Source organism: Gallus gallus, chromosome Z, assembly GCF_016699485.2.
Source record: "Gallus gallus isolate bGalGal1 chromosome Z, bGalGal1.mat.broiler.GRCg7b, whole genome shotgun sequence".
NCBI classification, from domain to species: Eukaryota; Metazoa; Chordata; class Aves; order Galliformes; family Phasianidae; genus Gallus; species Gallus gallus.
The window spans coordinates 18016715-18044503 of NC_052572.1; the positions used below are offsets into that span (position 1 = coordinate 18016715).

Sequence of the window (27789 nt, forward strand, 5' to 3'; positions counted from 1 at the left end):
GCATTCTCCAGGTGGCCACTCACCAGCCAAAGATGGCAGCTGCCAAAGATCAGGAACTCACTGTGAGGAAACCAACAGTTCACAGCCAAGATACTGCAGCCAGCACAGGAACCAGCCTGCAACCGTGCAGCAAGTGGGGAAGGAGCTGCAGAGCTGCCCAGGGCCCTGCATGAGGTTACACCCACCTCTGCAGCTCTGGCACCCCTGGCAGACTGCTTGGGCAGGGGTGTGTGCAAGTGGAGACAAGTGTGTCAGTTACACACTGACACTGGAGGAACAGATCACAAAAGGGGAAGGACGGAGAACAAGTTTGTAAGCACTGAGAGTAATGATCTCTTGCACTACTGGGGGTTATTTCTGTGTGTATAATGATGAATACATTTACGTTCACTTGTATTTACATAATAAATATGCCAGGGATGTTTGTTCATGTACAAATATGCAGACAGCCAGCTGGGACTTGTACAGGGGCTGCAGGTCCCCCTGGCAGCCAGGCAGCTCCCATGGCACTCTTGTGGAAGGGGAAGGCTGTCGCTGTGGCTGTCCCTTGTTTCATTTCTGCTGTTGCAGTGGAACGATTCACAGAAGGCACAGAAGCAGCCAGCAGGCAGGCGGCTGTGTTTGGCAGCTGTGAATTGCAATGTGACTCACTGGATCTTGTAAAGCCACACTGCAAGATGCATTCATTTTTTGTATTCAGGAGATGCTGTACTTGCAGCAGGTCCATTTGGCTCTGGGGAAGCTCTGCTCCTGGCTGCCTCCTCCTTTCCTGTGCTGGTTCTGGGGCTCAGTTAATGGCACTGACAGGAGCCAATTCCATCACCGCCCCAAAAGGAGGTGGTTTTTTTCTGCAAGGTTCAAGAATTGAATGAAATGTCTCCGCATGGCAGCAGGTGAGTGACATAACTAAGGCAAAGGGGAGGGTGTGGGTGAGCAGCCACTGCATGGGAGAGCCCCGCTGCATGGCAGGAGGGCAGGCTGGTGCTGGTGCAGACCTGCCTCCTCCTGCACTGCGGCACCAACATTTGCAGTCACCTCTGCATTACTTCACAGTGGGGAAAGAAGGGCCAAGAACTGGTAAGGAGTAGTTTAGCAAACCATTCGCTGGGCTTATTTTCCCAGTCTTTGCCTCTTTCATTTTGTAGACCAAACAAGGTCTTACACGCCAAATAGTGAAGTACCATAAGGACTGTACAGGCTACTTGTCTTCTTAGTGATGGAAGTATGTATGTGCTGAGATTATTTAAACAGAAGTAACATAAATAGTTAAAGTAACCACACAGGCGTTGACATTTTGAATTGCAAGGGCTAAAACCACGTTTAAGACTCCAACATTGCATGGCCTAAACTTATCTGCTTCAAGACAACAGTCAGCTAGGAAGAGCTGGGCATTAAGGCTTTTGTTTTGTCGCCCCTCTCCCAGTTTAATGGCACTGATCTTATGCCAAATCACTAGCAAAAGGGAGGTGCAGCCTGCCAGCAAAGAGCTTTGGGGTACTTTGTTTTGTACCTTCTAACAGCTGTCATCAGAAAAGACACAATTCACATCTCTTCATCTCAGCTCATGGAGAAAGGAAAGCACAGCTCCTTAAATTGCTTGGCAAATTAACTCCTTGGCTGGTTGGATTTACCATCAGCTTGCACTCCAGGCTGGTATACTTCCCTTCATTAAAAAAATCCTTTATTTACATGAAGCTTTATTATTCTGGTCATTGCAGAAATACGCATTGAGCCTAGGAAGCCTCGGCACTAATGCTGGTGCTTGATGGAACAGCAATTACTGAGAAGTAACGCAGTGCTTTTCAGAGTTCATGATTGTTTTCTTGAGGAAAACACGTAAAAAGCATTTCACATAGATGGTTCAACTTGAGTATGCCGACCTAAGCAGAGTAGAATTTTTCTTACCCATAGTTGTAATTGAGCCTAAAGTTGTGGATTCAAGGATTTGGGCAAGTTTTCTCATACAGAGAACAGGAATGTACTGTGCACAGCTTACCACGCAGACTGAATATGGGGCTGCGCTGCTGTGCTGTTCCTTGGAAGTTACGGTTAAGTCCCATCTAAGATTTTGCTGTGCTGAAGGCATAAGGGGAATCACTGCTTATTATTTTACCTGCAAATCTGTTGGTTAACTTTTTCACTCCTACTTTACTGTTACTCACAGTATCTGAGAATACGTTCAGAGTTAGCGCTAAGCACATCTGAAAACGGAATAGGAAACACGGTGCAGATGCATGAGAAGCTTTACAAGTAAAGAAAGGTTTCCAGACATTTATTTCTGGAACTGTACACCAGGTATTAAAATACAACAAATACAAAATAATGCTCAAAAAAATCAGTGTTTATGTACAAATATTAAAACCAATGCAACGATAGCGACCTCCTCCTGAACATCTGACTGATACTACAGCATGTTCCGATTGTCACTGAGTTTACTGTTATGCACACGGTACTCCCTTTGAGAATAACTGGGATCTCTGCTTTATTAGGAGGACTATGACCATACTGTATCTTACAACTGATAGCATTTTCCTTTTCTGCAGTGAAAAACAGGAATGAAAGAAAAAAAAAAAAGAGTAACCTGGTAATTATTTTATAAATTATACTGTATTTAGTTTCTTGACCTGTAGGCAATGTGCTTGTGATGCTGGGCAAACAGTGACCCCGTTGGTCAGTTGATCCATTAGTTTACATTCAAAGTTAAAGTATTCACTAGAGACTTTGGTTAAATTACGTAGTATCATTACGTTCTACTGAATCTGAATTTCTCACACATTTCTGACCCTCAGCTTTAAAAATTAAAAACAAAACGATTGCACAATTCATTGACCTAATTGTACACAATTTAGTATTCTTCAGACAGTATTGTACATCCTTCAAGTAAATTCAGCAGTTTGACCGTGACAAGAGAAAAACTCAACATTTAAAAGTCTGTCGTGAGAAGATGATGCATGACTAACAAAAGTAAAGGTATTGCTATAATCACAGCACCAGTTACACTTCTAAATGAATCAGCTATCCTCGTCAGACTCCCTGGACGTTAAAAGGATACATTTACCAACACTGCAATTGCCCATTATGGATTTTTGGTTTGTTTGTACGAAGAAGAAGTGTGGCAGAGGACAAAGAATTCACCATAGTTTGTTAGAAGAATTGTGCTCCACCATCCAAGAACCAAGGCAACACAATTTCTTCCTGTGCTTGCAATTCAGTTATCTTCATGCTGACTTCCAAAACACAATTCTTTTAATAAACAGTAACAAGTTCTCCATTTAAATGTTTAAACTGAGAGAAAAATAAGCAAGTCCAGCTTTTAAAAGAAAAATTCAATAAATAGCTATTTTACATGGATAAAGTCATAGTGGTACAAATTTATGAGTGTCACATCAAGCATGCACAAAAATGTTCCTATACACAGAAGTAGTCAGAAAATATTGAAATAGATATCTAAAAAGATATGAAGAATTTACATATTTACAGAATCTTGCAAATTATTGCCTCATTTTAACAAGGAATTAAAAGTAAACGATACCAGCTAGCTAGCCAACAGGCTAAAAAAGATCAGCATTTAAAAACCTATCAGACTAGCTGGAATTCATTTTTCTCTCATACCATTTTCTGAATTTTGGTCAAAAGTCTTTATTTAAATAACTAAAGTGTCCATTCAACTTGCTGACAATCCATACCTTAGACAAGTCTCTGTCTACATTAAGATCCCAGCAATGCATAGATAAACTGAATATATTACTGCATCAGCTAATGAGAATGGGCATGTTCATTTAAGTGCAACTGGTATAAGCATTCAGTCATCTCTCTATAATGATTTTTATACACACCAGCCACTCACTGTAAACCCATACATAAAACTTGAATGTATAACAACGAAGGATTATGGGCAGTATTTTACAAAATTACATAAAATGTGTTGATTCATCAACAGAAAGAAACAAGGTACAAAGTTCAGCACAAAACACAGCAACAAGAAGCTGACAATTTGGCTAAAAAAGTCAGAGTACAACACAGGGCCCAGGCTACCTGTTATTTACTGTGCACTTACCAGAATTACATACTTCAGATGTGTCAGTTGAAAACAGATTACTACATTTTCTATACTTTTGTCCACTGTGCTAAACTAATTTGTTTTTAATATGGTAAATGTGCTATTGTGTAAACACTTCAAAGCAAATCTTCATTACAGTGCTGTAAAGAAAACTCCATACTCTGCATCCAAAACTCAGGATGTCAATGCAGTTCACAGTATGCATAATAAATACCCTCTTCCCTTTCAAATATTAAAGTCACTACTTTCTAGTTACTCAGCATGACCTTGAAGCAACTATTACAGATACCAACAAGGCAAACTTAACCACTTGAATAACGAAAACAAGTTAGCGGCAATTCAATTTCTAACGTGAGGAAAAGCCCTCATCTTACTGAAATAAGGTTTCAAGCTTCATTAAAACTGCATGTTTTATGCTACAAAATATCTTACGTGGTTTGGTTCAACTCCACCTCAAGAATTAGAACAAGCTGTTGCAAGACAAACTTTTTCTGGATGGCTGAATCACACTCCACGATGAAAACAAAACAAAACAAAACAATACTAAAGTAAAACAGTTGCTTTTACATGAAGCCTTTTTCCTCATCCTTTCCCATTTGACCAGAGTAGCAAAGTGCCTTTTTTCAGCCCATGACCTTGCCAAAACAAACAAATGAAATCCACACTAAAGAAAGGCTTTTAAATATACACTTCAAGGTTCTACTATTTCTACATAAACTAGACAGTCCCTCTAACACTTTGAACTGCAGTGCTCCAAATAATTTGTCTTCCAAAACATAGACTGTTCAGTGGTAAATCCTAAGCTGTGCAGACTGTAGCATTATGCAACACCAGCTGCCTTAGGAAAGTTATACAATTACATTATTCTCCAAAGTTGTGGACAAAACACACCAGAACACAACAGCCTGAAACACATTCTCTGTTTAAGCTAGTAAGTTTAAAGTACACAGACACTCCTGGCAGTATAATTACTTGTGTATGGTAGCCATGGCCTGTAATTTTGCAACAGCATCCAAGTGTAGGTCTTCATACTTTACTCATGGTAAGTTCCTTGTGCTAGCTTCCATCAAGATGAACTTGCTGTTTTGTAAACTGAAGTGCTCTAGTTTAGTATCACATGAGAGAAGGTTCCACTTAAAAAACATCCTTGTGTGTTTGTGCAGTTTAAATTAAAGAAGCCTATCCCTGCCTTTATAAGAAAAAAAAAAATGCTACATTGCACAGGGATCAGGATAGGTACCTGTAAACATCGTTATTCCACTGTATTTGTTACAGCAAAAGTAACTTAGGCTAAAAAGCCACTCCAATCAGTTCAGAACTTCTGTGCTGGTTTTGAATTGGTGGCCTCTGTCTACAGGCTTAAAAAAAAAAAAAAAATTGAAGCAGAGCTTAAAGCTGCACCACAGAGTTCTCTTAGTCCCAAAACTCTGCCAAATATCATACGACATTTCCACATTTATGGACTGAAAAAGGAAATTACTCTTGATAAATCAAGATATAGTTCTATACATACAAAGACATCACTGATGTCATAAAGTTCAAACTTCCAGTGAAAGACTAAGCAAACCTGATAGCTCCCATCAAGTTTACTACTACTGCATAATGTACCCACTGTTTCATTTTCCAGTCATTCTGAATGAAGGGCGGTGTGTTGGTGAAGAGTGTGGGTGTTGATAAAACCATTTGTCTCATTTGAAGATAGACTGCTGAAGTCAGCCACTGAAACAGCCATTTTGGCACTGGTAATATGATGTGTGTGGTTCTCAAAGTCTACACCAAGGTTATTTACAGAGACATCATTCATGAAGGATTCTGGGATCCCCATTTTCAATCTCTTCGCGGGTCTTTCTGTCTCTTCACTGCACATGTTCATTGGGTTTAGCTCTGAATGATAAAAGCCAGTCTCAAATAAATTAAAACAATCACTTTCACCATTGCTTGGCAAGTTAAGCAGTTCTTCTGTTCCAACAGGCACGTGATTAACTGGTGCTCGGGGTAAGCTGTCCATAGGAGGAAAAGCATCATCCAGGCAGTTAACATCTGAAGTGTGGCAGACTGTCGCTACGCTATTTGTCAATGCTGGAAAAAAATACGAAACCAATGTAAATGAAATAGTGTTTTATGAAATCACAAGATACAAGATTTTTTTTTTTGGCCTTGATTTACCTGTCAGGTCATTGGCAGTGATGGAGTTCAGAATGCTTAGCTGTTGATCAGGAATGGTTTCTGTTCGACTATTAGATGTTAAGGCTGAAGAATGCACTGCTCCACCAAGGGCTTCTGCTTCATCTACCAAACGATCCATGTAATCTCTAGAACAGTAATACATTCACAATGGGTTATTTAACATGAAGTCAAAGCCTAGAATGATGATGGATTTAATTTCAGTTACCACAGCAACTGCAGCATCACACTGCAGTGATGGGAGGGGAAAAAATATTCTACATTTAAGATTTGCAACAGTTAACATATTCCAAGAATGTTTTACTTACGTAACTCCTGGATGATGGTTATATCTCTTCTTTCCAAATCTTGTTTGCTGAGCAAAGTAATCATAACGTTCCGACTTTTTCCACATGTAATAGAACGCCACACACTCAGCAACTGTTCTGGTTCTTACCTGAAGGAAGGCAAGAGAAATTGACAAGATTCAAGTACAGCTGTTTAGTCATAACCCCAGTACCCATATCCCTGAAATACTGATAGCTTTACTTAGTGTCTCAAACAAACCAACTAAGAGATCTTAGAGATCTGCACTTTCAAATAACTGCTTATCTGTTCTACTGTATTACACTGTTGTGCAGTTTTTTTTTCTAATAGATTGAAACCATAATTAAATCTGAAGCATTTCAGTTCATAATCAATATAACAGTTTTTAAACTCTGAGACATACTCTCTTAAGATGGAAAAAGCTCATAAGATCAATGATGTTAAGAGAATTGACACAGAAAAGACTTTGGGTACTAATTCCTTTTAGGAAAGTCAGAAACTGCTGAGGCTTTGAAAAGAGAGATGCACAACAGTAAATATTTAAACAAACAAACAAACAAAAATGTCTTCTTGTTGAAAAAGATGTTAAGGACTCATAGAACTCATTTTTATCTATGTTAAGTGTTCATCATATTCACCAAAATAGGCACTGCTACACAAAGTCAGATTCTCAGAGAAACTGCTACTTCTACCTACATTCTTACAGAATATAGAATCATAGAATCGTTTAGGCTGGACATGACTTCTGAGACCATCAAATCCAATTGTTAACCTAGCACTACCAAGTCTACCACTAAATCACGTCCCTAAGCACCACATCTACATGTCTTTTAAATACCTTCAGGAATGGTGACAACTACTTCCCCAGGCAGTCAGTTCTGATGCTTCATAACCTTTTCAGTGAAGAATTTTCTAATATCCAGCCTAAGCCTCCTTTGGTGCAACTTGAGACCAATCCCTCTTGTCCTCATTTGTTGTTTGGGAGAAAAGACCAACCCCAACCTCATAACAACCTCCTTTGAAGTAGCCGTAGAGAGTGATAAGGTCTCTCAAGAACCTCCTTTTCTTCAGCCTAAACAATCCCCCAGCTTCCTCAACTGCTCCTCATAAGACTTATGCTCCAAACCCTTTGCCAGCTTCGCTGCCCTTCCTTGGACACTTTCCAGCACTTCAATGTCTTTCTTGTAGGTGCCCAAAACTGAGCATGGTACTTGAGGTGCGTTCCTTCTCACCAGGGCTGAGTCTAGGACAATCACTTCTGTAGGCCTGCTGGCCACACAGTTTCTGAAACCTGGACACACAGCTGCCTCATGTTCTGCTGGCTGTCAACCAGTACCACCAGGTCCTTTTCTGCCAGGCACCTTTGCAGTCAAAATTCCTCAAACCCACATCACTGCATAGGGTTGCTACAACCCAAGTATAGCACCCAGCATTCTGCCTTGTTGAATGCCATACAACTGGATGTTGCCCATCAATGCAGCCTATCCAGATCCCTCTGCAGATCTTTCCTACCCTTAAGCAAACGAATGCTTCTGGGTGTACATGCATCCAAGCCATGAGCAGTTTCTCCAGAAGAATTCTTCAAATCATGTGTCTTGCTTTGCATGTTGCAAAAATTATTAAAAATATACATTTTTAAATGATTTCTTTGTATCTCTAGTGAATTACTATTTATTGGTAAGGTGCATTTAAAGTCTGAACTCCCCAAATGTTTATCATAGGACAGGTTAAGGCAGATATTGAACAGGACTAGCTGACTGTTGTTCAACAGCAATCACAACGCTGTAAAGTTTACCTAAAATATGGCAAACACACCAGCCTCCTAAAGAAAAAAATATCCTCAAGATGGTATCAAACTATAAAGGAAGTACACATAAAGTTTGGAAATATCCATACTGTCAACTGTACCACAAAATACTATTTTTTCATTTTAAAAAATCTCATCCTTATTCTTCATGTACAGAAAAGTCAACTATAAGTAATCCAAATCAAAATTAGAACTCCTTCATTAGCCATAAAACAGAGTCCTGATGGATGAATACAGCACCTTCTTCAGAAAACATGAAGAGCTAAGCCTGCTTCTGTGCAGTTACATCCTCCTAGTGATAAAGAGAGTTAAGTAAAGACATAGTTTCCCCTCTCATGGCCTTAATACAGAAGTACTATACTTTTAAAAGACAGAAACATTTAAACTAAAATATAATATAAATGCATAAATGTAAGTGATGTCAATGTAAGTCAACTTCAGAGATGGTACAGTGACTCATTCAGCCTTTCCAATGACAGTTGCTGCAAAGCTAACACAAAAAAGTCAAGCTGGTTGTAACATGGTGGTTCTTATTCCACATTCCTGCATGAATGTCACAGATGGTCAGCATCATATCATCTACCAATTCTTTCATTTAATTGTAAAACACTAACCTTGTGTTTTTGGATGAGATGAAAATCTTTACCATAAATCAGAAGAGCATGTTCAAAACTTCTGCATTCTTCTTCTGTCCATGCTGCCATCTCTTCTGGAGAGTAGCAAAAATAACATGAAGAATTTATTTTTGCTCAAAAAACTTCTTACAGAGACTAAAATAACTATTGATAATGCACAAATATGCAAATGTACTCTAAAACTATAGGTCAGTTATCTAAACTCATTTTTTTATATACTGTATAGATATCCTCTCTGAAATCTAACATTCTTTTTTTTTTTTTTTTATGAAGACTCATGAAAGTTTCATTTCTAAAATCTTTCATCCTTTACAGCAAAGAACATTCAAAAATTCGGATATGTTATTTTTTAAGAAGTGTGTCATAAAAAAAACAGACTTAAAAGTATCATCAAGGTATCAGTAAGATTATTCCTCTGAAGTACTTTTGTATGGGACACAAAGAGCAGTGATTGCTGGAAAAAGGAGCAACAATTTGTTTCAAAGACCTGCAGGCTGTAAAACTGACTTCAGTTTTAAAAGTAAAAACAGAACTGCTAAAAAAAACCATATAAGCAAAGGGTTAGTACATTGCATGGTTCTCTATACTTTTCCTAATATATGATCTAAGCAAGGTAGTTCAAACTATTTGAGTACATCGGTTTTATTTCAAATATTGTTGCTTTCCTATCTTGATTATGGGTTTGGATCTAAGAAAATTTAAGTACAAATAAAGGAGAGATTTTTACAATGGTAATTCAAAAAACTTCAGTTTAAAGCTGTCCTTTAAAGTCAATTGGGGAAAAAAACACATCTCAAAACATTTCTGGAAGCAAACACTGGAACAAAAACCTTTCTGCTCTCAAATGAAGGTTCTAAGGATATGACTACGAAGTTGTTTTTGTTCTTTCTCAGCCCATTAGTTTTGCACTACTTTCTACAGACCTCTCAGTCTTAAAAGAGAAGAGAAGATCCCCATGTAAAGTCTCACAGTTAGCTACACAGGAGATGTGGATATTAACTCTCATCAGGAGAACAAGCAGTGAACTTCAGCAAGTAGCACAGACCATACCATAATGGTAACCCTAAAAGACGGGAACTGAGAGTGTTATCATTCTTCACTATTCTTAATGAGGACATTCTAAGTCCCACTTGACCTGGGTGGGTGTGAGGAGTGTGAGTTCTAGTCCTTTCAGAACAGGGCTTCTGAATCACAAAAAGGCAGAGCTATTATCCAGTCCCAGAACAGGAAATTAAATCCTGGAGAGGTGGGGGATGTAGGACATTGTATTTCTACTGTTTAACTCTCTTCTTGCACATGAGCTTTCTCAAGCAGTGCTCCGATGTTCCTTAGAGTTCCATTCAGTTGCGTCTTATCCTGGTATAAATGACATCAGATTATAGTTGACCATGATCGCAAAAAGCTACTATTGTGGGAGTGAGAACAGCCTCATGGGAGAAAAATCACAGCTTCCTGCCCATCCCTCAGTTAATTAATCTGTACTATTCTTACAATAGAACAGAGGAAAGAAGGAAATAAAAGGTGTAAAAGCTGATCTTGCAAACTTGTATAAAGCTGCAAACTTCTCTAGTAGAAATTTCCAGATGACCAGTCAGATTACACCTGTCTGTGCTGAATATATCATGGCAATAGAAATGTCTGTCGATCTGTTTCCTACTCTGCATTTTTCTACACAACTTTTAAAACTCTTTCTTTCAAATACACTTTTCTGAAAAATCAGGAACTATATCTTACCCTGAGATGCTTTTCCATTTGAACAGTATCTCTCAATTGCTTCTTTAACATTATGGCTACTCTTGAGAAGTTCATACAGTGCCTACAAATTAAAAGAAGTCAAAGTTTGCAAACATCAAATCTAAGCTTACAAAACTAGCTTTTCAGTGAGCATATCTCACATTAAAGAGAATTTGTCTTTTTAGATGATAAAAACATTAAAATAACAGCCAAAAACAAAACCTTCCAAGAGTTGAAGCAAATACAGGATGTTACAAGCAATTATTAGAAAATCTGAATTTGTCAAAAGCACAGCAATCAGAAACATCACAACACTGCCAACATAATTTGTGTAATTAAGCATTTTTTAAATGACAAATAAGATCCTGATAATATCTAACTAAAATAAAACAGAGACGCAAACCATCAAAGAAACTGAATATTGCTGCCTTTATAATACAAGCAGAGAAAGAAAAACTTGTTAATTACAAAGCAACGTGTCACAAATAGGACAGGATACAAAACATACTTGTTCGTTGTCCCGTGTATGTAGTCCTTCAGGAATTCTGCCAATTAATTTTTCATTTCCTGTTCTTAAGGAGGTTTCAAAAAGGTATTCTTTAACCTTACTTTCTGAGATCACATCAGGTTTCCAAAGTAAATGGTCTTCATTTTCATACGCTGTTAAAACAGAAATCCATTAACACCAAGTATGACATTTTAAAGATGTAACATAAAAGCCTATTTTGCAAAGACAGAGAATACAGAGGGAACCAAATATCACATTACTTGTAAATCATGGATTACTTTTTGCCCAAAAGCTTCGGTTAAGAGACAGACTCGCAGAACGATATAGTGAAGAGATTCAGGTTCTATGAAAATCAGATAATGGACGAAACTGTTCAGTCTACAGAGGCGTAGCTTATTGACTGACAGATTATCAAGTCAAATTATGCAAGTGTATACATCATCTTCACACAAATCAGCAAGCCTGCTCTCTTTTATTCAGCTGTGTATTGGACTTACATGGCAAGGTTTTAGTAGTGAGGGACTGCAGCAGTGGTTTCTATGAGCAGAGCCCTGCAGCTGCCCCATGGCAGATCAGAGCCACTGGAGATCTGTGGATGTGTCTCTCAGAGACACAGTTTAGTAGGACTAGGCAGTTCTAGGCTGATGGTTGTATTTTATGATATTCAAAGTCTTTTCTTATCTAAATGACTCTATGACAACTGAGACATAACAGGCAAAACACTGATTAGATATTGTCTGAGAATATAATGGTTGTGAAGAATTTATCACATAAAAGGTTTGAAGAATATCTGTTGTAATGTGTTAAAGGTGCAAGGGGTGGACTGTGCATAAATTGTTCACCTTGTTGGCGTTGTGATGATATTATGTTCATTTTCTGTGTGGGGAATTCTTTTTACTGGTGAAGGTGACGTCTGTGAAGATTATGATGAACGTGCTAGTGATATGTTTTAATGACAGATCTTAAACATGATTTTCATAGAGGTGAGAGGCAGAACGTATTGGAGTTTTGCAGCAAGGTTTTGCAAGCAAAGGACTGGAAGGGTGTCCTCTGTGGGCAGAGCCCACAGCAACAGATCAGAGCATGCTCCAGCTGCCCCAGAAGGGACATGCTGCTGCACAGAGCTGAGCCACGAGCAACACTGCATACGTTCTGGGATAGCAGATTTAAGAAAAGGAAAAAAAACCTGTTGCACAACAGCAGCAGGGAGAGAAGATTGTGAAACAGTCCTGCAACCCGCAAGGTCAGTGCAGGAGGTGCTCCAGACATGGAGCAGCAGCTCCCTGCAGCCCAGGAGAGGCCCATGGTGGAGCAGGCTGTCACCCTGCAGTTCATGGACACCGCATGGAGCAGATCCTCCCATGTGGCCATGGTGGAGCCCATGGCGCAGCAGCGGATGTGGACTGGAGGATGCTGCAGCCCACCGTACGACCCCAAAAGGAGCTGTCCCAGGGCTGGAAGTGTAGCCTGTGGAGAGAACCGTGCTGTGGGTCAGGAAGGCTGGGGGAGCTGCTGGTCCTGGAGACTTGTGCTGGAGCACTGTGGTCCTGAACGATAGGCCCTGTGGTACAAGCTGTTTCAGAACAGTGATTGGAGAGCTGCAGCCAGCTGGGGAAGGACTGCATTCCATTGGAGAGACCCATGCGGAACAGGGTCAGAGAATAAACCTACAATAAAGTGTTCCAGGCTGATTGCAGCCCCCAGCCCCCAGTCCCCATTCCCCTGTGCTACTCAGGAGAAGGAGGAGGTGGCAGGAGAGTGTGCAGGGAAGTAGAAAGTTTTTGTAGCTTGCTTTTAATTCTCACTGCTCTAGTCTGTTAGTAACAGGTAATAAATAACATTCACCTTCCTATGCTATGTATGTTTTGCCTGCAATGGCACTTGTTGAATGATCTCCCTGTCTTATCACAATTCTTAAGCCTTTTTTCATCCTATTTTCTTTCCCTCATCCTTTGAGGAGGGGAAATGAGGGAATAGTGAAGTGGAATTTAGCTAGCCATCAGTGCAAAGCACCACAAGCTGTTTCCAACAAGTAATCTGTATTTAACAGTGAAGGGATGGAGCATAATACTTTAACGTTTTGAATATTATATGGTAAGGGGAAAAATAAGAGAAGGAGGTAACAAACTAGTCATTTTTAACTAAAATTTGTCAAAACATTTATCAGAATGGAACTTAGGTCTAAAGATTGCAATTTCTTATTCTGTTTACTAACAACCACATACTGTAAACAGCTTGTACGCTGCATATTTTACAAGCAAACAAGATGTGCTGTCCTCCTTCGTAGTACACTGAAATCAGATACGCACTCCTTAAGTAGCATATTTGACAGACAGTAGCTTAATGGCCACATGAAAGAGTTGGTCTGAAACTTTGCCAGCCTGTGCACACATTTAAATGCTAGATTAAGCTATAAATCATTTACTCCGATCATTTGATGTGATTAACACTGCACTTAATGCTTCATGCATTCTCTTAGCAATGCAAGATCAGAGTTATTCACACAAAAGCACAGTGGCTGTTACTATGGAAGAGGCAAAGACGATTCTCAAACCTCTCATAAAACTGCAGGAAACAATATAATGCAAAGGTGAGAAATAGAATTACCCCTGCTCAGAAGGTGCTGTTACGGCATAAGAATACAAAAACCGTTCACAGAGACATGTTACAAGTGTAACGTTCACAGAAGAACCAAACTGCTATTTATCAACTCCACCAGCTGGGAGTACAAAACAAAGATACAATCCCATTTGTCATAATATTACCACTTCTTCATGGAGTACAGACAAGGCTTTCAGAGAGTGACTTTTTACACAGAGGGGGACAATTTCTGAATTACTGCAGTATAATTCCAAAACTCTGAAGCCTATTTATCACAGCACATGCAATATTCCAGAGCACTTCTAGCCAGACCAGAGACAAGTCCAACCCCTCAGAATGCTGCTGATGCTCAGGTTCAACCTCTTTTTTTCCCAATCAGTCACAACAATCCAGCATTTCCATGCCTAATATTCTCAAGAGACGTCCTCTGGGATCTCCAATCTGAGAGCTACCTCACTGCTGGCTGTGTACACAAGGCTTACACCAGTTCTCTCCAGCACCAGCTCATTCCAAGGAAAGTTAGCAGATTTATCCCCTTTCTGGCATCCTCTGGCTATCCTCTAGTTCTTGGCTGATAATAAAATGGATGTATAAACAGCAAAAGGACTACACACGTAATTCTTGCTTTTATTCCTCTGTTTCATACAACTGGTAAGCATCAGCATTGAATCTTAAAAAGCAGGAAACTATTCTAAGTCCCTAAGGCAACACAAGAGATGTTCACTTGCTAATGCTTCCAGCTCTATAGTAAATATTCTGTGACAAAGCATCACTCTTTCAAAAGCACAGAAGCAGTTCATTATGGTAAAAAAATCTGACATGCTTCATTAGAATAATATTCCCACAAAATCTTGGAGTTTGAAAACAATTAACTGACAGAACATTGAAAACTTACAGAAAAAAAAAAAAAACACAACAAAACAACCACCTTCCGTTTATCAGTGTACCTCCTAAACAGTTACTTCATTTCACAGCTGTTCCATGCATGAGTTAACTTACTTCAGAACCTGTGGGTTTGTTTTTATTTTTAATTTCACAGCTGCATATGCTGCATTTTTCTCACAGGGAAGACTTTAAAAGATATCAAATAAAACTCTTAGTTATTTTTTTCTAATCTAGCACAACTACAGTTTTTAACCTAAACTTACAGAAGAATAACATCATGCTGAAAACATTACATCTCACAGATGGCAAAACGTGTCACAACCTACACTGTCTGCTCATTCTATTGCCCACATAATTTTGCTTGCCAAACAAACACAAGAAGAAACAATGTTCGAAACATCTGAAATGTTAGTTAAGTTACACACTCATGGCCCGATGAGGATAATCTGAGGAAAGTATTTAATTCCTGGCCTAGTGTTTGTTGTCTCCTCCACCTACTAGATACTTCAGAACAAATACTGTAATACACCTTCCTGTACACTCTTGAGAATGTCATCTTGGAGTTGTAAAATCACACATCAGAGAAATCATTATGTGGTTGCAAGACCTCAGGCTTCCAGTACTTTTAACGTTTCTGAGATTTTAACTAAGACATTAACTACACTCAAAATGTAAACTCTATTTTTTCCATCAGCTGCTGTACAAAAGCATATGATAAAAAGTAGTATAGTCAGAAAAACGTACCTTTTTCATTATCACTGTGTCTGCCAAGGTAAGGTGGAATTTCAGCCTGATACTGTGAACCAACCATTATTTCCTGAAGATGCAATAAAAACAAAAGGAGAAAAATATTAGCTTAACATTTTTCACATGGAAGCATAAAAAAGTGCTATTAACTTGGCATTCAGCAGAGAATTCCAGAGTTGAGGTATTACTTTAGGCATGCACTAGAAATCTTAACGTACTTTTCTTAATAATAAAGTTTTTATTTTAACTTCCTGTTTGCTTGAAGAAATAGTTATTACCTTCCTCAGATCTTCAGATGAGTTACCATTGTCTGTCTCTATATCTTCACCATCTGATTCTTTATCTCCATCACATGTAGTGTTTGCTTCAGATGGAAAAAAAAAAGAAGTTTGTTTTAGCCAGGCAAGTCTTTACTACCTAGCAAAGTCTATAATCAGAAGTTTTAACTGAACTGTGCATACAAAACGTTCTTTTAAACAGAACTGTCACAAGTAGTGAAGATGGAGCAGCAATACACAAAATAGAATAAGCAAAAAAAAAAAAACAAACCCAGCTCTGATTATTGTTTTCTACATTTTTTTTCCCCCTTGGGAAGAACAACAGCAGAGCATTCTATGTAATTCAAATACAGTACTTTGACGAACAAATCATACTTTAGAATCCAGAAAACATCCTGGTACTGAGTTCTGAAGTAATTCTATTTTTATAGATGTAGATTGGTAGAATGGAAGCTACCATTATAAGACGAAAGCTACTTCTGTCTTCTCAAAGTACAACATTCTCTCAAGTAGGGCTGTGATTTTAACTTCATCATGCATAACTAGAATAATCAACATCAGAGACCATATCTAACAATGTACAGACTGAGGCTCTTTGGTCATTATTACGATCACCAGTCTACTTCCTTTTGCCGTTAGAAATAGCAGATAAGAAGCTGCATGGACTTACAAAACAGCAATATGCCTAGATCATCACACAAAATTACTTGTTAGAAATGCTTAACTTAATCTTATCTTACTATTAGAGAAATGGACAGGGGACAGAAGAAAAGACAAAACTTTCTGTTGTACAGAAAACTAGTATTTCCCATCCTGAATTAGTGGGTATTTGGTTTTAAAATGTCCAATCAAAAAATCAAATAGAGAAAAAGTAACACCCTCTTGTTGGTAGCTGAAAACAAAGATGACTGTTTCTTAATCCTGAGCAAGATGAGGGGCTAATCATTTTTTTTCCCCCCCACAAAGCTGCCACATTTGCAGTCATATTCTTTAACAGTTCACAAGTAACCTTATTGCCTACATTTAAATGCCAGCATATTTGGGCTTTGCTTAATTTTAAAAGAGCGTTATAATTTTTAAGGTTTTATTATCTCTATTTCAACATGAGTATCTTTATGCTAATGCTGTAGTTTAAGAACCACAACTGCAAGTGACTGAGCAAGCACATCATCCTTATGATCCTTCTCTAGAAAGATGAACTCTTCCAGAAATAGCTTAAGATAGCTAAATTAAAACCATGATAAAATTCTTCATGTTATTCTAACTGCAGTACACCACCAAACAAACAAACTGCAGTAAGAAGTGAGGAATACCTGGGCCAGGCTGGATAACCGAGTCACTGGTTCTCAAATTTTTTCCACCACTGCTCAATGAGTAACACAGTTTTGGTGGTCAAGGGTTCAAAGGCCCCATCCCATATAAAACCACTTTGACTCACCCTATGAAGTCCTACAGAAATGAGCTGTTATGTGTGAAAGGAAATAATAACAAAGAAATCACAGCCTTACTCACATCCTTAGGCGGAATGGAAGGCTCGATTTAAAAACAGCAGCTAAATTTTAGTAAAGAAAGACTAACTTAAAAGAATTGGTAATACACTCATGTTATTAAAACAGTGAAAAATCACAGTGTTCTTCAGCATCACTTTAACAAGTAATTGCAAAAAGTTATGGTATTTTTAGAGATACCAGTTGGTCTTTTTTGCTTCAAGCAAGTGGAGAGTATCAAGTACAGTAACAAGTACAGGTATTTCAGGTAATCAGTAATAACAATCAAAGATAGCATTCATGTACAACATCCTACAAAGCACTGTTTCTCAACTCCCAGTAAAGTCAGTGGTACTCTGCAATTTCTATACTTTAAGTTAGTAAGCTGTATACAATGCTTGGACTGTCTTGAGTATTGTTATAAAATTAGTTCTCCTACATCGCAATGGCCGAGGAAAGAAGTCTGTAGCCTCATGTGAAGTAACCGATGGCGTCAAGTCATCAGCAGAGGATTGTGTTTCTTCATCATCACCCGACAAGAGGTCCTTAGCTATTTCTTCCTGTATCATTAAAATAAAAATAAAATTAAAAAAAAAAACAACGCCAAACTCAAAATGTCTATAATAAGCATAGACTGGTGAGCATCTAGATTCATCTCAGATGTTTCTCCAACTGCTTCCAAAGGAGAACACCAAAATTGCCTCAAAACTTCAGAATTTTGACATTCTTTACATCACAATGAAACTTAGAGAGGCTGTTACCTCCTGAACTCTGAAAAAAGAAAAATAGAGCTGACAGGCACTTTTGCATACTTTACAAAAAATACACAGTCTGTTATCTTCCCAAAATACAACACAAAAAAAATATCCAAAAAGTATCCATCAGTTAAAAAAGACAAAAAGGAGAAAAGGAAGAAAAAGCTCAATTCCTCCACTAGCAGATGTGTTTGAATCCCTCTGAATAGAAGTTAGGAAGGGAAAAAATTGCATTCAATAAGAAGTCAACTGCATTTTTGTAGCCTCAACACAATCATGAATCCTGATGAGAATCCAATGCACAGAGCTGTCATTATACCCTACTTTCTGTGGAGTTTACCACTACATCACGCTTACAAAAAGTAAATATGTATATATATATATATATATGTACGTATATATATATACACACACACACGCTTATTATTTTCTATCTACAGATCTTATAATCCAAACGAGTAATTGGAAATGCGCTATTACAAAACATAAGATTAAAATCTCAGAAAACAGTGTTAGATAGAAACAGAAGTTTCAAGTTTTTAGATCAGTAATGGAACACAGAGTCACTGCAGGCAAATACAATATTTCTCTCATCCCCCTCCAAGAAGGTGAGATCTGTCTGAATGATACACATCTGAAAGGGATATTCCAAAGCATCCAGAAGCATGTTATCAAGTTATCCACGTAAATTCTGAGACACCATATGTATACTGGAATCCAGAATTATTATTTCTGCATGTTGCATACATTAAACTAAAATGTATGAGGGCTGCTCCAAAACTAATGGCTCCTATTTCATTACGTTGGCCCATGATGTCAGAGGTGGGTATCAGTGGTACGGCAGCAGAGGTCGAACCTTACCGCTTATGTTTTGTTGCCATGCAATGGATGTCAGCAGAGGGGCAGTCTGACAAAGCGGTGTCTGACACATCCAAAGCAAAGGTATGTCACTGAATACCTCCATGTGGAAAAAATGGCACCCACTGACACTCATCAACACTTGCTGAACACTTATGATGACCAAAGAGTGGATGTGAACACCACACGGCAGAGGGTGGTGCATTTCAGCAGTGGTGGCAGCAGTGTGAAAGATAAGCTGTGTTCTGGATGGCTGTGCAGAATTTTACTTGTGGCATGCAGGCACTTGTCCATCGCTGGAGAAAATGCATAGCTAATGGTGGTGACTGAGTTGAAAAAGAGTGTTTTGTAGCTGAGAATTTGCTCTATCATATAGTGTTATCACTCTCTTTGTATCTGTTCTCATTTCCATGGAAATAAATAGGAGCCATCACTTTCAGAGCAACTTATGCATATCTTTGCAGAAAAAAAACCCATTTCCATTTTGAAAAATACAAAACAACCCCTTCTCTTCCCCACAAAAAGAAAACCAAAACCACACACAAATGTAGTCTTTTAGATGCATTTTAAAATAATAGCTAACTTATTTTTAATTTGAATACACTGCCACTGAAGTTCCTACGCATTTCTAAGTGCAGTAAGTACAGCAGAACCAGATCTTCAGTGTCCATGAAAATTTGTAAATTCAGAATAGTATAGTAATTATTGATTGTATATTGAAATTGACAAAGAGACATGTTTTATAGCATCAAGAGATAGTGAAATGTAATCAGAGGTCACCAGGATTTCTACTTTTGTACTGTAATATTGGAGAAGATGGTTATGACTTACTTTATCTAGAGTCATATCTGGAAGTTCATCTGCAAGTTCACTCGGAGAGCTATCTGCACTGGAACCTGCCATAACTGGAATTGTCGGTTCATAGCCATAGAATGCCAGCAAATCTTCCAACGGCATGTTTCCTTCCTAATACAAGAGGATTTACAAACATTTCAACACGTTACCAATTACCTCTGATAAGTTCAGACCTGCAAGGAAAAGACGTATTTTGATAGATTCAAGATTTAAAATATTTTCAGGCACAGTACTAAAATAATTCATCATTGTTTCTCTCTTGGGACTTTACTATTTGCCATCAAACTATCCAAGAAACCTGTTTACTAGATGAAACTGAACAGTGTTTGACTATTAAACCAATCCTGATTCATACTGCACAGCATGATTTACCCATATTTCCTCATGACAGAAGATACACTAGATACACAACAACTCCCATAGAAGAGACAACTGCTGTAAAACTGAAACATATTAGCACTACAAACTACTTACAGCTGCACGTGTGCATTCAAAAACCCACAAAAGTAAACCAAAATACCAACTTTTTATTCTTCATTTCCTATATAACATATTTTATAGTGACGGCTGCTGAGAAGGTAATAGGAATAACGCAGTTAACAATTCAGAAAGCAAAGAAAGTCAAGAAAAAGGCTGGATTTATAATGTTTTTTTTTTTCCAGCTGTTTTTCTTCAAGTGATTCTTCTAAATATCACACGTGCATCCTAAGAGAATTAATACAACAATGAATTGTAGAGAGTTGCCTTATTGAAGCCATCAAAGAATTAGAAATATTTTCCAATATTCATATACCTTTAGAAGTTAAATTACCTTAAAAAATTTCTTGGTGAACTCACATACTGATTAAATTACTTGTTTTCTTTCGTCAGTTAAGATTTTAGTCCTGCAAAGACTTTTCACAAGGGATAGATATAAACACATGTCCAAGTCTTTCAGGATCCACACCTGAAGTAATATAGTGTTTAAAATGAGTTGTTCTTGAATCTTTTTCCCTTCTATTACAGAGGCAATAAGACCACTTTGTGGAGTAATAACCCCAGTGTAACCATTAGACTTGGCAAGCTGCTTAGTTATCTTAATCACAAGTTCATAATCAGTAAGAACATAATTATAAAGGTAGCACAACAAAAACCAAGGAATATAAAGACTTAACTCCATAATTGGAAAAAGAAATTATGTAGGCTACACAAACACAGTTTTGTATTTGAACCCAGAAAATACACTGTTTCAGAGCTCTTTATCGAAATCTGCAGTTATGTTGAGTGATTTAAGTGGGTCACTGAACGGTAATGCAAGTAGCATCAATTTGTGTATGTTCAGCCTTCAGGAGACATTTAAAATGGGTGACCCACTGATGTAGATGAACAAGAGGTACAGACAGGAAAAATACATAATTAAACAGCATAAAATACAACAGGAAAAGCAAATGTGCACGTTGGTCATTCTGTACAACCACTGAACGCCAAACTGATGAAACTGAGATGGAAGTTTACAGAGCAAGCAAACGTGACCTATCATGCCTGAAACATGAATGTTTTCCAGATTAAAAAAAAAACACAACTGAACAACAGAAGGAAATACAGCTAGTTGTCACTTATTACTACTCAAAACACATCCAACTTCTAAAATTACAAGTAATAAAAAGTGTTATTAAATAATATGACTCCAAAACCAGTTTCAGCAATTTCCCTCTAAAGTTTAAGCATTCTTAAAAGAAAAAGAAGAACTTGACTTTAACATAAAACCTTTGAAAAGCTACTTCAGCCTTTCTGTGAGGATACGCTACCACATCCTAACTATGATCTCATTTTCTTGTTTTTTATAACAAGCTGCAGATACACCCTGCAGAACACTGCATTACACAGTCCAAACTGAGGAATGGATTGACTGTTCTTCTCAGTTAAAAAAAAAAAAAGGTACAACACACATGGACATTTGAAAAGGTCACTCTTACCTTTTCTAAATCTTCAATTTCAGAACCGAAATTTTTACTTTCTTCCATCATTTCCTCTTCTTCGAGAGTTCGCTCATCATCGTAATCATGTACCAGCATTTCAGCAGAAGGGTCAAAGTCATGATCTTCAGATGATAAAGAGCCAACTATCAAAAAAGCCTAGTATGAGACACATCTTCTACAACATACAAAGTTATGTCACAGAAAAAATTAAGGTTACATAAGTTCTTTTACATGCAAGGTCAGAATTCTCAGTAGACTAACTAGGGCAAACTCCCAACTGCCTTACAAATCCAGCTGTTTTATCTGGCATTCCCTCCTCAAATTTACAAGGAACAGGTACCATTTCTCCTCCAGCCATAGAGTATTTGGAAGAACTATCCAAATTTCTGAAACAAAGTTTCAAAAAGTACAGAAGAGACTGTTCAGAGCATTCTTGAAGCTACCCTAAAAGATCCCGGATTCTGCCAGCATGTCAGCTGTACTTCACAAATCGAAGAGACTGATATGTAATTTCTGATTCTGTTTATTGGTTCGTATGGTAACTAGCCTAGTTTTTCACTGGTACATGGCTAAGTTAGCTTACAAATCAACTTCCTACTAACAGCAAAATAAAGACTGAGATTCACTTCAGGTTAGTTAAGCCTCAAACATGAGATATTTTAATAAAACTAGCTCAACTCTTAGCACTTGATCTAGAAAGAACGAACAAACATGTCAGAATCTCAGGAAATATAGAGCAAAATATACTGGACATAACAAAGTGTTTCTAATAGACTCCAGTATTCAACCAGTCATTGTGATGCTTCTGTGGTCAATACCCAACAGAATATTCATATATCAAGAAAAAGTACTGTTATTATTTTAAATGCATTTTGTCAATTGTTGGAAAAGTTAACAGAAGACTCAACAAATTATATAGACGTGTATATTCTGGACCACAAATCAGTGTTCTGCAGCAAAAAACTACTGAAATATAAGGCTGTTTTGTTCTGTAACATTCACTTGCTTATAGCTTTCAGGCTGGAGAAAACAAAATGATTGGGATATTGCTCTTTCACTTTTAGTTTCCTCCTCTACTCCTTATATATTAGTGCTCTGCTGCAATCTTCAGCTTAAGAGCAGTGGGAAAAAAAAATTAGGAATTATTCCTACAGAAGAACTTCTTTAGAGAATCAAGCAAACATTTATAAATCTTCCATCTTCTTGTGCAAAAAATTAAAGCAGTATTTCTCAGTGCATTGTTTCTGGCCTTCAAAGAGACACCTGAATACACTAACACTTGAGAGTCTCACAGCATCTAATTAATTTTTCAGTAATTATGCTAAGCACATGTTGCTTACATGCAGGTAATTAATATAAACTTTGTCCGTTTAGCTTGCTCAAGACCATACTGTGCAAGTTCATAATACCATGCCATAAGGAAACATTCAGGCCCCAAATGCTTGTTATTCACATGTAATTCATATTATGGCCTCGTGGATCACTCAGCACAGCTGATAGTAGTAATAAAATTACAATAAATACATTACATGTTGAATATTTCTCCTGTTGGCTCTTACATCCTGATCCTGCAGCTTCTCAAGAACCGACAGCTATCTTGATCTAGTATACAAATATATTTACCCATACATACACATATGCTTGTGATTGTTCTTTCTAATTGTTGTTCTAACTCATTTTATGTTTGAATAACTGAAATGGAATGTTGACACAACGTCTCAGACTTCAGATAAAAAAGTCCCACTCAGCAGCTCTAACACTCAATATCCAACTTAAAAACATATTCAAGTAACATTAAGTCATTAAATTAAGCCAGAGTAGTTAAACAGAGAAAAAGAACTAATGTGGAAAGCATTCAGATGCAAGGAAACGCACTCCCGAAATAAGGATTCATGAACAGCCCAGCTGACATTACACACTTCACTTGTGGAAAGGAAAGTATTCCAAAGAACCTAAAAGGTAGTTCCAGCTTCAGTAATTGTGTGTAATTATGCTTTTAAACATTTTCTGATATTACAAAGAAGGCAGAAATTCACATAAACTCGCAGTTATCAGCAAGAAGCACTTGCTTTCTCACTCTCTCCTGACTGAACAGCTTTCCTAAGATGCTGACTTAAAAGTGCATAAAACTTTGTTTTCATTTTGGGCCCCAAGCAGTCAATTACTAACTGCGACTGGAGTTAAGGGAAGAACTCCACAGCGTGCATCCCTCTCCTTAAAACCAGGCAGACGATTAGTTACGTGAACGTGAAGCGCTAGAAAGGCTAGGAGGCAAGAGGGGATGGTTGCGGGAAGGAGCAGGAGGAGAGCGCGGCGAGTGGCGGCGGGCGGGGTGCCGGGCCGGGGCTGGCGAGGACGAACCTGGGCTCGAACTCCCAAAGGAAGCCTGGGGGGAGAGCAGAGGGGCGAGCGGGTGAGAAAGGGGCCGCATCCCATACGGCAGGTCGAGTTCTCCGTTCCACGCCCCACCGTCGCTCCTCTCCGTCCCGAACTCCCGTCTCCCTTCGTCTCTTTCTGCCGCTCTCCCTCCGGAGGCCGCCGGCCTTTGCCTCCCACCCTCCGGCCCCTGCATCCCACCACCCGCTGCCCTCCCTCCATCGCTCGCCCGCGCCCCACCTGCCACCTCCACCCCCGGGCCAGAGCCCCCCAGCACGGCACCCGTCTCGGTGCTCCTGCCGCCCGCGTCCCCAGCCCGGGCGGGACATGACAGCGGCAGGCAGCGGCGGAGACAGACGGACCGGCCGCCGCCTGTCCCCGGCTCGCAGCCCGGGACTCGCTCCTCCTCCCTCCCGCCGGGCATTTCGCCGCCGCCCGCGCTGCGGCGGCTCCGGCCGGTCCCACGCCCCCCGGGACCCCACCGCGGCGGCCGCGCATCTCTCGGCGCCGGGCCCCGTCGGCCTCCCGCGGGCTGCGAACCCGGCACGGCGCAGAGCCGCCCGCCGCGCGGCCTACTCGCGCAGTCTCCCGCTGCCCCGGTGCCGACCGCCCCAACGGCCGCCCCCCCGGCCCGCCGGGCCCCCCTGCGCCGCCGGACCGTCCCGGAGCCTCCTCGTAGGGATGGCCGGGCGGACGCGGGGGGCCGGGCGGGCGCGGGGCCCCGCGGGGAGCCGGCCGAACCCCGGCGCCGCGGCCCGCTTTCCCCGCTCACCTCCGCCATATTGGGACGATCGGGCTGAGCGACGGCGCTGCGCCGAGTGCCCGGATGGGACCGCTAAGCCAATGGCAGCCGCCGAGCCCCAGCCGAAGCCGGCCGGGAGGGCGCGGAGGGACCGGCGGGACCGGGCTGGGACGGAGGAGGCGGCGCCGGGGCCGGAGCAGCCCCGTGGACCCCACCTCCGGCGGTGCCGCGGCACTCCCACTCCGCCCGCCTAAAGCGCTCCGCCCGCCGCGCCCCGGCCCTGCCCCGCCGGAGGGGGGCGCTGGACCCCCGTCGCAGCCCGGGGCGTGAGAGGCGCGGCCGCGCGGGGCTCCCGGCGCCTCTCCGCAGGTGTCCGCGCTCGGATCGAGCCGGGGCGCGGCTGCGGGGGCGCGGCGGCTTGTGGGGCGTTCTCCCGCGAGCGGCGGAGGCCCCGGAGCCGCCCTGGCTTCTGTTCCCGTTTGGTACCCGACTGCGTTACCTGCTGCTTTCTCCGTGTCCGGCCCAACGGGGGATGAGTGGTTATTCTTGCACCTTCTGTTCCAGCGGTCTGGAATTAGGAAGCAAGGCATCGAAGCCTTCATGCCGTGCTTTCGTTGATTGCGTAGTGAGGCTTAAAAAGATGTAACGAGATGTACTATGCAGAGCGTTTTCCATGTTTAAAAGTAGGTGTATTATATGTACAAAGAAATATCTATTCCATTCTTAGTGATATGATTTGGCCTGTTACACGAGAAGTAGGAATCTGACCATCCTCAGCTTGACTGTAGATCCCCATATGCGAAGACAAACGTTTTAACTTTGGAATTACATGTTTCCGCTACCAGCCAGGTCAGTGCCTGCCACACTGATACTGAGCAGCAGTCTGACTGAGGGCTGTACCCGGCTCCAGGTCTTGGTCCCATCCTGAGCACACAGGAGGCCAAATGCTGGGCCCTGAAGTGAACGTCCTGCTCACAGAGGACCCACTACAGCCCCACACCACCAAAACCTTGCTGTGTAATGCAATACATTCCACCCTCAGCTTTGTGATAAGCTTTTTTAAGAATTAGCATTAAAGGATACATTCATCACAACTTTCACTCACATCAAGGAAAAAGAATTGCCCACACCACAATCACTGTAAGATCATACACTCTATCCCGTGTCCCTTCACTGAAGAAACAACACATATTCAACCCTTAAATGATAGGTTCTTTAGAACTGTTCAATTCTCAGTGTCCAGTCCTTGTTTTGCCAGTTTCTTCCTCTGATTATCATCCTTATCTCAAACTGAGTCCCACACTGGGCGCTGAAAAGGACTGTGCAGTTTCACACTGATGAGCTGCTGAGCTGAGCTGCTGAGCTCTGCTCTCACTCCCTCTCCTCAAAGGAACAGGGGAGAAAAGACAACGAAAAAAGGCTCAAGAGCTGAGATACGGACACAGAGATCGCTCACCAATAGGCATCACAGGCAAAACAGACTTAGCACAGGGAAACAAATATGCTCTATTGCTCATTACTGGCAGACTAGAGCAGTGAGAGCTGGGCTTGCAGACTCTGCAGAGGTCCCAGACTGATGTAGGTATTTAAGTAGTGGAATTCTGTGTGGTTTTATTTATTCTGCCAGCACCTGTTGCTCTTAGAAATGGTAAATTAACTTGGGTCACATGCTACACTACTGAGTCTCCTCCAACCCATAATATAAACAATTCAGGTACCTCTGAACTACACAACAGCCCAAGGTATAGGCACATCTACTCCGGATGTACCAGTGGGAATGATGTTTGCTACATAAAAATTGCAACAGAAAGGCATTCTGTTAGGAAATTGTTGTCAGTTTCCTGAAAAAGTTGTCACAGTCACAAACAGATCCAGCCTCATCCTATGATCTATCTTTCCTTTCTTCTGAAGTTTTATTTGCAGATTAGGGATTTATCAGGTTAAAATGAGCTATGAGCTGCAGGTGGGCTACATCAAATACACTGTGTGTGTACCCCCAGCTTAAAGAAGGAAAGTTTAGTACTTTACAGTTATAGTCTTGGTAAATTCATCTGGAATAGACCTCAACAGTTTGGTGGCAGTTGTGTTCCCAGTCCATGTCCTCCGCATTCACCATTAAGAATACTGCAGTGTTCAAAAGGTTAGTTGCTTTCAGTTCCAAATCTTCTTTGTCCAGCTTGGTATTTCAGCATTCTGCTGGGGGACAACCAATGGCCTTCTTTTAGTTCCAGGACAGCTGTCACCACGTGTGGCACAAATACTGTCATCTTTAGTCCCAGAGTCAACTCTAGTGGCTGCCACTGCCCTAAGACATGCTGTCCATCCTTTGCTGATGTTATCAAGTTGCTTTAAAAAGTACCCCACTGGTCTCTTCCAAGGTCCTAATCTCTGTGCCAGCACCCCTAGGGCAATGTATAGCCTTTCATGCACAAATCGTTCAAATGTGTTTTTCTTACCAGTCAGGCTTTTGGCTTCAGATGTATAGTGACTGGTTTGGCCTTCCTTGTTTGTCCAGGGGCTCCAGCAGCCCACATTAGTGGTGTTACCGTGTTCTCTACCTCTTCAGTTATTTCAAATTCAGGAGGTGATTCCTGTAACGCAATGACCCGGGCCTTCATGGCCTTATCCTCAGGAATAGGTACTTGAATTTTTCCATCTACAAACATAATTTGAGCTTTTATCTTACTTAGTAGATCTCTACCTAAAAGCAGCACAGAGCATTCAGGCATACACAAAAACTGATGAGCCAATAACTTCTCCCCCATCCTGATTTTTAAAAGTCAAAAGATTAGCATTCCTCCCTGTGGCACCACCACCAACCTTGGCTCTCTGATTAATTAACTGCCCTTTACAAGTATTAATAACTGAGTACATTGCTCCTGTATCTGTAAGAAATTTTAAATCTGCTTTCCCCATCATTCCTGTAACCAGGGGCTCTGCTGGGGATAACTTCAAATCCAACCCCAGCCCCCTTCAATCTACATCCTAAGTCAATATTTTTTTTTGGCCTGGC

The 27789-nt window shown here is 40.4% G+C and overlaps 1 protein-coding gene across 7 annotated transcripts; it reads right to left on the bottom strand.

Moving 5' to 3' along the window:
- Window positions 1–2256: 2256 nt before the first annotated feature.
- Window positions 2257–24836, bottom strand: MIER3 (MIER family member 3). Of its 7 annotated transcripts, none has more exons than XM_046905631.1 (13): window positions 24807–24836; window positions 24020–24044; window positions 21656–21780; window positions 19677–19811; window positions 17672–17792; window positions 15746–15831; window positions 15465–15537; window positions 11235–11386; window positions 10727–10808; window positions 8972–9066; window positions 6553–6680; window positions 6227–6372; window positions 2257–6139 (listed from the first exon to the last, which is right to left on the bottom strand). In XM_046905631.1, the coding sequence occupies exons 1-13, from the start codon at window positions 24813–24815 to the stop codon at window positions 5688–5690; spliced, it is 1629 nt and encodes a 542-aa protein (XP_046761587.1). In that variant the 5' UTR covers window positions 24816–24836; the 3' UTR covers window positions 2257–5687. The 7 variants fall into 7 exon arrangements, with proteins under 7 accessions (XP_046761587.1, XP_015133066.1, XP_004937308.1 ...); XM_015277580.4 differs by having other exon boundaries at window positions 8972–9063; window positions 21656–21801; XM_004937251.5 differs by having other exon boundaries at window positions 21656–21801.
- Window positions 24837–27789: the final 2953 nt, after the last annotated feature.